Source organism: Myxocyprinus asiaticus, chromosome 34, assembly GCF_019703515.2.
Source record: "Myxocyprinus asiaticus isolate MX2 ecotype Aquarium Trade chromosome 34, UBuf_Myxa_2, whole genome shotgun sequence".
Classification (NCBI taxonomy): Eukaryota; Metazoa; Chordata; class Actinopteri; order Cypriniformes; family Catostomidae; genus Myxocyprinus; species Myxocyprinus asiaticus.
In genome coordinates this window covers 9,579,030-9,591,044 of record NC_059377.1, presented here as the reverse complement: position 1 = coordinate 9,591,044, position 12,015 = coordinate 9,579,030, and the positions used below count along the sequence as shown (strand labels likewise).

Below are 12,015 nucleotides of genomic sequence, written 5' to 3'. Positions count from 1 at the left end.
AAAATCTTCATTTGTGTTCTGCAGAAGAAAGAAAATCACACATCTGGGATGACATGAGGGAGAGTAAATGATGAGAGAATTGTTTTGGGTGAACTATTCCTTTAATGCTGATTTAAATAAGATGAGAATAATGGGAATTACAATGCTATCTTATGACATCTAAACACTTTTACTATTACGCATAACTTGTAAGGCGTTTGCATTTTATAACCAACTACATTTACAAACTGATGGAGCACTACACTTGTGTGATGCAAAGGGCCGTGGTATGAGTCCTGAAGAGCACGCAAGTCGACACGTGAGCTGAAAGTGTCATAGAAGCACCAAAAAATGACGTGGTTGCTTCAGCAATTGTGTTTTTCATCTCGCATTTGCTCTAATGACACTATCAGTTAGGTTTAGGTTTAATGTTAAGGGTTGGAAAGTAGGTTTTGTTGATTTTAAACTCGATAAAGCATTCACCTTAAAAACATCATCTCTTTGGGAGAAAATGTAACTCGCTTTTTGCGCCACACAGTGGACATTTCACCTCGGAACTGCCGCGATACATGAATTGAACTACATAGGTTAATGTCATTTTGCAAAAATATCGCCACAGTCATTTTCATGAGTACAAAGTCCCTTCTCAGGCCCCATGATCGGACAAGTGTCTCTGATCACTGTCTTCACCTTAAACCGAAGATAAAATATAACTTGTGGCTTTTCCTTTGAGGGCATATGAAACTGAGGGGCCAAATTAATCATCACTTATTGCTAAATGTTCTTACATACTGCAAGTTCCTTAAGCTGTTTAATAAGTTTTTTTTTTATTGTTTGTTTGTTTTGTTTTTCTTGGATTTATATATATATGGAACACAAAAATGAAACTTTATTCCTGTAACTCTAATTTTGCCTACATAATACTCTAGTAATGTAAGCATGTAACAACAGAGAAGAATTTTTTTTCTCTCTCTTAGAAGCTGAATATGGCAGTCTCTATATAAAATGTATAAGCTATTCTAGATGGCCCATTGGCCACTCTTCCCTTTTGACAACTTCCTTTTCATCTGACTTTACTATTTGTCAAGTGATATAATTTTTATTTAAAAAATTGTTTTGTCATATATTGAGGTGTCTTGTTTGAATGCCCATGGAAAGCATGTGAAACTCCAATTAAATATATTTAAAATATATATTTAGTAATTTTCTTGCACTTTGCCTACATCTCCTAAAGTGTGTTGGGCATTGTTCCAAGGAAGTGGCTTTATTGTTTTCTTGCTACTTTGTTTTCACTCAGTCATTACTTATGAATCATCTCTCAGAATGTGACACCGTACACATGTAACCACGAGACACTAGATCTTTAATTACATGCTCTAATTTGCCCTGGCTTCAAACAAAGTATGAACACACCTTACATGTGAGCAATGATCAATGTACATCCCCACAATACACTCTCAAACACACTGTAAGTGATCTCTTGTCATACTCTTTCTTTACACAGATACACGGGAGCTGCAGGTACATCCTCACATGTCTTTGTAACTAATGCTGCTGGTGCTCACCTGCTGACTGGCACTTATGGTCTGACATGCTGCTATTCATGGTGGAACAGGCAAAATCTCTATAGAAGACTCCAGAATGAATAAACAATTTTATATAATAATTATAACGTGGTAAATCGAACAGATATTAAAAGATGTCTGCCACCCTCATGTGGATGTAAGAGGAAATGCACTTCCCCAAAAGCCACTGTGATAATCACTTTCATTAAAGGCCAGGAATAATGGAGATAGAATCACCTCTATTTTACTTTAAGAACTGATATTATTAGAAACATAAAATCCATTTGAACTATTTGGAGAGACCTAAAAGAGTCAACAAAAAGATATGGGGAGACCAGGGCTAGTCACACAGGGAGGTAAACACAAGGGCTATATCTCAATTAATAATGTTTTGAGTCAAAAGTACAATTGGACAAATGGTTGTTTCCTCTAGCAATGGTTTTATATGTTGGTTTCAAATACAAACACTTAAAGCCATAATTGTCATAGTGGGATTCATGGTAAACAACTACATTACCCATGGTCCATCAGAGAAAGATCCACCAATCAGAGAACCGCAGCCAACAACACCAGCAAAACAAGCCCAGAAGTGACGCAACCGAGTTGTTTTAAACTATTACTCTTTTTCTATATATTGGAAAATTTTGTAGAAAACTTGAAATATATCATCTCTATACTCATAATCAACAACCTAAAATCAATAGTTTTATATATTGGCATTGTTTTTTATTCAATGACATAATTCGCAGCGCTTAATGGGACTGCAGTTTGTGCCCTGGTTAAAGACGGTAAGTACACAGACTTATACATTTGCCTTTTTGTCCGATTTTCAATAAAACAATTTTTTGTTGTTGCCTCAAATCAAAGTTTGTAATGTAGTAATTTACCTCAGAGCTGGTTGGTTTGGTTCATGGCTTAGAACTTTTTTTTATGAAGGATTTTATAAATAGCCTATGAAAAAATGAATTGGAAAAACACTTCAGGAACCCAGAAGGCTAAAAAAGTGGCCGGGCGCTGTTGCGCTTTATTTAGCCTAGATCAGACATGGGCAACTCGTGGCGCATGGGCCGGATCCGGCCCTCCACATGGTTCAATCTGGCCCGGGGCTCATTTATCTTAAAAGTGTTTTTTTTTTTTTTTTCATTGGATATTTCAGTTATCTTGCACTGGGACCTAACGTGCCTCCACAGGCGTTTAACATGTTCAGGGTTGCCCGATAAGAGATGCAAACCCCCGCAAATTGGAAATATTCCTCCTAATATTATACTTATTTTGTGCAATCTGGCAACCATGCATGGGAGTGCACACTCTCTATCTCTTGCTTTCTCCTTTGAACAAACTAATAAGTGATCTCTAGTGCGATATTCTTCAGAAAGCTGAGTACACAACTATTTCTGGGCTTAAAAGATACGAGAACCAAATCAATGCGGAACATTGTATCTCAAATGGAGTACAATGTGGACCCTTTACCATTATAGTTGCCCAGCCCTGGCCTAGATGTACTACCTTAATGTTTTTGCAAATCTGCAGCAGTAGGGGGCAGTCACAATGTACTACAGCGCTTATGACTAGAGATGCTGAAAACTAGTGAGATGCGACGCAACCAAACCAAGATGCTCCAAAAGCATCAACTTGCCCCGAAATGACATAAATGGAAAGATATACTTTCAATTTCTAAATGACCCTTGCCGTAAATGTATGTCAGAGTGGTTTTACTGTGTTGACTCGTTTCTCTTTATGATGACATAGAAATATTAGTTTAGAAGATAAAATTAATAATGAAAAAAGGTGTTTTGAGCTTTGTGCTTGAAAGCAACATATAAAACCACTACTAGAGAAAACAAGCATATGCCTTGTAATAAAAACCTTATAATAATAATAATAATACAACAGCTCTCATGACAACTTGCCCATGGGACAACTATCAACAGTCTCCCCTATAATTTAATCTATATTAAGTATTGAGATACGGTCTAAAGACGGGTAGGGTGTGACTGATAATGTCATAATGTAGTAAAAATACATGGTTATCCAGGTATATACCATGCATAAGGAAAACTTGTATACTGTAATGGTACTTTGCTTAAAGAACAGCATGTAAATTCATGTAATGCAAACTCAGGTTGTAAATTTTAATTTATTGTATGCACTTAAAGAGCTTTGGCACACCTTTTCATTTCTTTCTTTTTGTTTTATGTTCATCTTTAATAAATCTGATTAAATATCTCTCTTTTTCATCACTCTACATTAAAATCCAATTTTTGTTGCTATAGAAACTCTACTGTACATTTAACAAAATAAAAGACAAAATAAAAGGCAATCATGGTGCACTTCCATACGTTCAGTCAGTCATTATATTAGTCCAGCCATTATTCATTCATATTGACCCGCTCTATAATGACCATGCAAATGGTCACCGCTCATGTTTGGGCATGATGTCTTCTCTCTCCACCACCGCCACTCCATTCCCATTGTACAGACACTTCTTCAGGATGATGTCTACGAAGAATTCAGCCACTATAGGGCAGTGCTCGGATGCCACGCCACCCCACGACCAGTTATCAGGAATCCAGGGATTAGTTAATCCCTCCCGCACCACTGAGCAATGACCTGAAGGGGGCAGCACAAACACAAATACTATGTTTAGAAGCTATAACCTAATCTGTCCTGTCTAAAAAGCCCTATATTAAAGGAATATTAAAGGAAAAGTCGTGCCATTATTTACTCATGTTTTTCACATGTCTTGTGATCAAATGTCAAACCTGGCATGATACATCTACGGCGAACTTTGAGAGCTATAAAGGAAGGGAATATTTTTAGTGAATAACAACATAAATTTAAGGCTGTTCCTCGCACAGAGCTATTGTATGGTTTTAGAAGACTTGGAATATAGTGCATGAGTCATTGGTACTACTTTAATTATACGTCTATAGTGGGGTTTTTTTGTCCTTTCTAACAGCATACAGGTTTGGAACAACATGAGGGTGAGTAAATAATGACAGAATTTAAATTCTTGAGTGAACTATTCCCTTAAGTCCCACACAAACCCACCCGTGTAGATCTTTTTGAGGGAGCGGCTGGCCCAGATGTTGTCCAGACAGCAGGAACCTTGCGGGGTTCGGGTGCTGATGTTTGTAAAGACAGATGGTGAGAGGAGGGCAGTCAGTTTTTCTTTCCTGAGGCACTCCATCTCAGGGCTGTCAGGAGCCATGCCAAAGTGCCCGAGCACCAGCAACTCTCTCTCACCTACATCAACACCACCAACAGAGAACCAAGAGCTGATCTCATTAAATGCATCTAAAAAAATTATGATTGCACACATTCAAAATGAAAGTTTAGGAGGCAACCACATGCAATCACATGTCCCTAAAATCAAGAAGAGAAACAGAAGGGTGAATCTCACGAAACCGGTCAAGAACATGTCCAGGTCGCATTTAACTTGAAAATCAAAAGAAAGAAATAAGAAATTATATTTTGCTTAAAGAAAACCGTATTTTAGGACCAGTATATTTTTATGTTTGTTTGTTTTTTTGCAATTTGACATTTTCATGACAAGCACATTTTCCTCCCAATTCTAATTACCTTGCAAAAATGAGATTATTTAAATTATAAAATATTTATACATATGTTCTACAGCAGTACTTCCAGGGATAGTTCACCCAAAAATGGAAATTCTCTCATCATTTACTCACCCTCATGCCATTTCAGATGTGTCTTTCTTCTGCTGAACTCAAATGAAGATTTTTAGAAGAATATTTCAGCTCTGTTGGTCCATACAATGCAAGTGAATGGTGGCCAAAATTTTGAAGGTCCAGAAAGTACATAAATCAGCATAAACGTAATCCATAAGACTTCAGTGGTTAAATCCATGTCTTCAGAAGTGATATGATAGATGTGGGTGAGAAACAGATCAATATTTAAGTCCTTTTTAACTATAAATATACTTTCAAACCACCCTCCTATGCACTTTCAAGAGAGTTCTTCTGTTTTTTTCTTTCTCCTCCCATCCCAAGTAGATGGCAATATGCAAGAAGAATGTGAATCTGCAAAAAACAGAAGAACTCTGTCCTCTTGTGAACGTGCATAGGAAGGGCTTGTGAAAGTGTAGATTTATGAATGAATGTATGAATGATACATTTATATTAGGGGTGTAACGGTTTATCGTGGCACAATGCATCTCGGTTCAAAAATGTGATGATGCGCATCGTGGAGATGGGATGGTTTTAAAAAAAAATGTGTATATTATTTTAGCATCTGTTCTATCTGATACACGTGACATCCTACGCCTACGTAACGCAGGCATACATATGGAAATCGCTTCATTGGCACAAGGAGCTCTAAAATACGATTGCACGCTAGCAGCCACAGGTGTTGTACGATGAGTTCGGCTGAAAGTGAAACCAGGAGTGGGAGAGAGAGATGAGCCTTTTCAGCGCAAGGGATTGAATGTCTGTTTGAAGCACAAGACGGATCTGCTGACAGTGTGAGAGAAAATTTAAGTTTACACAGGTTTAATGAGAGTGCCATATTAATCTTCTATATATAATGCTGAATATTATGTATAATAATGCTATCCTAATGTCAAATGTCATGTCTAATTTGATTTCATTAGTAAATTATTATTTAACTGGATATGCATGCACTTCCATTAAGTATGTATTTTTGGAAAGAATATTTAGATATTATTTAGAAAAATAAAATTTTAATTTAAAATATTTTAAATGTTTGTAATCCATGACAGTGTGACAGCAGCATATGTATCTAACATAATTCTGTATTTTCAGTAAGCAGAATTATTAGCTAATATTTCCATTTGGTGTCACCATTGCCCTGTTCTGGGCTGTTTATGGTCCCAGTACACAATGGTGGTGGTGGAGTGGGCTAAAGCACATAACTGGTAATCAGAAGGTTGCTGGTTCGATCCCCACAGCCACCACCATTGTGTCCTTGAGCAAGGCACTTAACTCCAGGTTGCTCCAGGGGGATTGTCCCTGTAATAAGTGCACTGAAGTTGCTTTGGATAAAAGTGTCTGCCAAATGCATAAATGTAAATGTCTCTTATGGATCATTTAACACTTTCAAGAACAGTACTTTTAGCTACATTTTTAAGGAAACAAACTGTTTTGCATATGTCTAAGATAATAATAATAATAATAATAATAATAATAATAATAATAATAAAAACTTTAATCTTATCTAAATCTTAACTTTACTTTATTCAGGCATAGTTTAAAGAATTGTGAAACGAACCGAACCGTGAGATGAGTGAACCGTTACACCCCTAATTTATATAGCACATTTCTGACACTACAATCAAAGTGCTATACACAGGGGAACAGGGGATTCCTGTCAACCACAAGTAAAATAGTAAAAAGGACTTACATTTTGATCTGTTTCTCACCCACACTTAATATATCGCTTCTAAAGAAACAGATTTAACCACTAGAGTCTTATGGATTACTTTTATGCTGCCTTCATGTGCTTTTTGGACCTTCAAAGTTTTGGCACCATTCACTTGCATTGTATGAACCTACAGAGCTGAAATATTCTTCTAAAAATCTTCATTTGTGTTCAGCAGAAGAAAGAAAGTCATACACATCTGGGAAGGCATGAGGGTGAGTAAATGATGAGAGAATTGTCATTTTTGGATGAACTATCCCTTTCAGTAAAAACACAGATTGAAAATAAAAATGAACATTTTACAGTAATTTTTACTCTAAAACATTGAAAAATGACTATATTGCAGCAATGAATCTAATGAAAATCACAGCTGAGAATAATGAGAATAAAATATCTCAAGCATAAAATGTCTGGATGCATTATGGTAAAGATAGTTTGGGTGGAATATGTACTAAATTTATTTAACTGTCATGGAAATAATGTTGCAAGGCAAAACACAGGCTTTGTATTCTTTAGGGAAAATATATGTTTAAAATATGTTTTTATTATATATATATATATATATATATACACACACACACACACACACACACACACACACACTGTATTCCTTTTGATTTGGGGGTGAAATGTGATCTGGACATTTCAGTTTTGTGGGATTCACCCCTTCGGTTGAAACAATTCATTTAAATACATTTTTCATCTGAACAATTATGGCTGTTATATATAAAATCAAGTCAACATCAAATACAAAATTAGCTGTAAATACACAAGATATCATAATAATGCAGTAAACACTGCTAAGATACATTTAAAAAATTGGCCGATCCCCATGTTAGACTATAAAACTCTCTCCTGTCTAGTGTGGAGTGTAATCTGATTAAAAAGTAATTAATTAGTGTAATCTAATTACTTTTTTAAAGTCAAAAGCAGTGTGACATTGCGTTTTAAATTCTTGTGATTAACTGTGTTTAGTACATTACTTGGGTTACACATATTTCTAAAATGATATTATTTATGTATAATAAATGTAAAATATGAATTCATATGTTCATATGTACATTTGTTTGGGTTTCTGTGACAGCTGAAGGGTGTGACAATGAGCAATGAGAAAAAATACATTATTTTGAATTCGTTGAGCAGTTAGACAAATGTTTCTGTTAAAATTGTTTTAAAAAGTAACTTATCAGTAAAGTCATTAGTAATGTGATAACTTTTTGAAGTAATCTGAGAAATAACTGGTAATTTGTAGTGGATTACTTTAAGTAATTTACCCAACACTGCTACTGTCACAGTAGATTTGGATGAAATTGATGTTATAAGTTATGGATCTGTTGCAACAGTTTTTAGAGTTAACTTTTCTTTTAATTTGAAAAATCATTCATATATTAGCTACAGGTGAACAACACTTGCCTCTGTGACAGAGATATCATATATACAGATATCTGACAGCTTGATGTCAGTAAAGTATCTGCAGAGACACTAATCCCATATCTAGGTTAGATTTGAATATTATGTAATATAAAACTAGATAACAAGTAGCTATACCCCACATTACATATCTGCAGTATTTTTGTCACTTTCTGATCCTGCACTTTAGAGCTGCAACTAACAATTATTTTTATGATCGATCAATCTAACGATTATTCGACTATTCTGCGATTATTGCAGCGATTAATCATTAGCTCTTAAACGATTATTCAACTTGTGCCCCAACTTAAAAGGTTGTATTAAACATGCTTACTAACAATAGAGAACAAAATCATCTTTTAAAAATACCTCTAAATGACATTCACTGAATTAATGGAATAAAAATAGTTTGTTTAATTCAGTAAAGAAATTCTCTGCAAAAAATCCTATTGTTATCAAGTGTTTTTGTCTTGTTTTCCATTTAAAATAGTCTAAAAATTCTTAAAACAAGCAACATAAGATATTTAGACTTGCTTTAAGAGAATGTATCTTATAGTGTATCTTGTATAAGTGTATTTTTTCACTTGGTTATACTTCTGCGAGTGCAGTAAAGATAAAATATACTTATTCAAGGTCTATCCTCTAAAAGCAATTCTAAATATCTTATATGCTGCTGCTCAGGTGAATGCATCTTTTTTTTTGTTTTTTTTTTTGTTGTTGATATTTTTAAATATTTGTATTTTTAATATTATATTCCACATTCTCAGGTAACAATTTTTTCTTCTGCAGTATAGCTGCTAAAGTAAACGTACGTTGTTTTAAAGGAGTTTTAGATATGTATATTGGAAAAAAAGCCAAAACAAAAACAAATCAAAAACGTATTTTGCTGACATGTATAATGGGGTGAAGACTACCCTCTCTCACCTTTCTGTTCACTTCAATCCATCTGTAACTCACAAAAAACAAACTCTCTCTTATTAATAAAGCTGCGTATTGCCAATTTTCTTCATGATAAGAAACACACAGTGACACATATATTATGATTCAAGAAGTCTCGAGTCATCACGTTATAATCTGGCTGCAGCAAGCACGTGCACTCGAGGGATGAGCGTCCCCGTGACAGTGTGTGTATCAGCCGGGTGCAGTTTCAATCTCCCCCTTAGATTGGGACATTCACACAACTCATAGAAGAGGCGCTGACCGCACAGAGAAATGCCAGTTTCAGAGTTTGTATTTATTTACATGATCTGCTTCCGTATTATTTGAACTTTAATAAAGCTATAACTCAATCAAGTAAACTCAATAAAATAAATAAAGAATTAATAAACTGCTGGACCTTTTGCCATTCTGTGTATATAGGTGTACAGTTTAGACACAACATTAACCAATCACAACCAAGTGTGCTGATAAAGATGAAGTGCACGTACTGCCCGCTGTTGTCCTTGAAGCAGCAATAACCTCAGCTTATTATGACCTTATTAAAGAAAACATTTGGTGAAGGACCCCAAAGATAACTTTATTTCCTGCGCAGAGGCACTGCTCTCTCTTGCGGAAGAGACGTGGGCAATGTGAATGTCCAACGCTCACGCCCCGCTCACGGAGGATGTGTGAACCCGGCGTCAGCTGCGAACTGCAGTGCTGCTCTCACGCATCATCATTAGAGTTTAATGTGATCTCATGTTATGTTAAATGAGATCAAACAACTATTTGACAATGAAAATTGTCTACAATTTTTTATTGTCGACGTTGTCGATAACGTTGGCTAATCATTTCAGCCCTACTGCATTGTGTACAAAATATCAGCTAATATACAGCACAAACACATCACCATAAAGAGAACGTTTCACAATGATAGCACCAAGGTACTTGCCGAGACTGACACTGAACTGATAAGATGCTTCTCCGTAACCTGTAAGATAAACTTCTGCAATAATGCACAAAGTATGATGTTGGAACAGACCTTTGAGAGTCTCCTGGATACCAGTGCTCAGTCTGTGGGCTTTGAGCTCATTAGACAAGCTATTTGTCCCTTTTTGTTCTCCAGGTGATGGTGCTGCTGTCAGGTGCAAATTCACCAGTGTGAGATCTGATGATCCAATCTAGTTATAAAAACCCATGGGTGAGATTTAGTCATCTTTCCATGCAAAATATTGAATATGAACCTAGATAACTCTATTATCTGTTATTCAATTAGGTTAAGTTTTGATGGCTGTAAACTGAGTTGTTAACTATTCATTCTAGGCATACTTACATAAAAACGGCCCAGGTATGGCTGAGGATGGGGATGTTTACTGTTACCATTTGTAACAGAATTTTTCAAGATGGTTGCATCCTTCATTTCAATTCCTGAAGAGCTGTCCCACATGAAGCCTGAGTACTCCTGCAGAATTAAAGTCAAATTACAATAATGACCAGAATAACATATTCCTAACCCAATAAATCAAACCTTCTGTTTTTACACAAAAAGCACCATAAAAGCACTTACATACAACTCATGTGTTATATTTTAAATGTGAAAAACAGCCCGAAATTTTACGTTATTCTTTATTATATTATAATTACTTTCGTTATATCATTATTTACTGAAAATCTGACCCTCCTCTGCAACTCTGGATATGCATTTGTTGTGTATATTCAAATTTGCTGGGCCAAGACATGTTGTGCCAGCTTTGACAAACATTACTGGTGTCATGTGACTGAACAATGTGTTTGAATCCTCTGAATAGAGTGCAACAGTCGGGTTCCAGAAGTAAAAATCCCATTCACTTTCTCCTTAGGCTAACTGATTTTTAACAATAAATTATAAACATTTAAAGACACACCTACTGTGAGCTCTGAGGATGTTAATCGGTGGTATATGCTTCTGCTGAAGCCATCAGTCTGTTATTTCAATTTAATAAAAAAAAAAAAAATTGTGTTAAATAGCAGAATTCCTGATGAAGAACTACACTATCCATAATCCTAAGAGAACCACCAATCAGAGAACTGCAGAAAACAAAGTGCAGAGAAGAAGCTCTGTGGCGATTATATACTTATAATCAATAACTTGAAGTAATTAGTTTTATATTTTTCAATTAAATTAGATAATTTCATCATTATATCATTACCGCATTCCCTCATGAAAGACGTTAAGTACACAATTTTTTATCTCTATGTTTTGTCAGATTTTCAAATAATTTCTTGCTTCAAATCGGTTCGCAATATTGTGTTTCACCTCTGAGCTGGTTGTTTTGGATCATGGCTTAGAACGATTTCATGAAGGATTTGATAAAATCCCTATATTAAACAGAATGGGAAGAATACTGCCAGTACCAAGATGGCTGAAAACAGTAAACTGTAAATATGAATATATAGTTGTACATTCAAATATATATTTGTAAATCAGAATATAAAGCAATAAATCTGAATATATTATTGTAAATGGGGAAAATATAGTTATAATTCAGAATATATAGTTATAAATTGTTATTTAGGATTTATAACTACATATTCAGTTTTACAACTATATATTCAGACTTATAACAATATATTAATGATTAATAAGTATTCAGATTTACAATTATATATTTGGATCTCTTCTCTCTCTAAATATATACACTGTTGAAGTCTGAGTGAATTTTCAGCAAATAATTACCTACATTTCAGTCTGTTCTCACATAAA

General features: G+C 35.0%; 1 protein-coding gene across 1 annotated transcript in view; it reads right to left on the bottom strand.

Moving 5' to 3' along the window:
* Window positions 1-3,662: 3,662 nt before the first annotated feature.
* The window catches only part of LOC127424841 (endonuclease/exonuclease/phosphatase family domain-containing protein 1-like), a 55,206-nt gene continuing 46,853 nt past the window's right edge, over window positions 3,663-12,015 (bottom strand). Inside the window, exons 4-7 of the mRNA XM_051670317.1 lie at window positions 10,606-10,734; window positions 10,315-10,453; window positions 4,596-4,790; window positions 3,663-4,154 (exon numbers count right to left, since the gene is read on the bottom strand). Coding sequence (XP_051526277.1) covers window positions 3,958-4,154; window positions 4,596-4,790; window positions 10,315-10,453; window positions 10,606-10,734 — 660 coding nt within the window. The 3' untranslated portion in view covers window positions 3,663-3,957. The remainder of the gene's footprint in view (window positions 4,155-4,595; window positions 4,791-10,314; window positions 10,454-10,605; window positions 10,735-12,015) is intronic.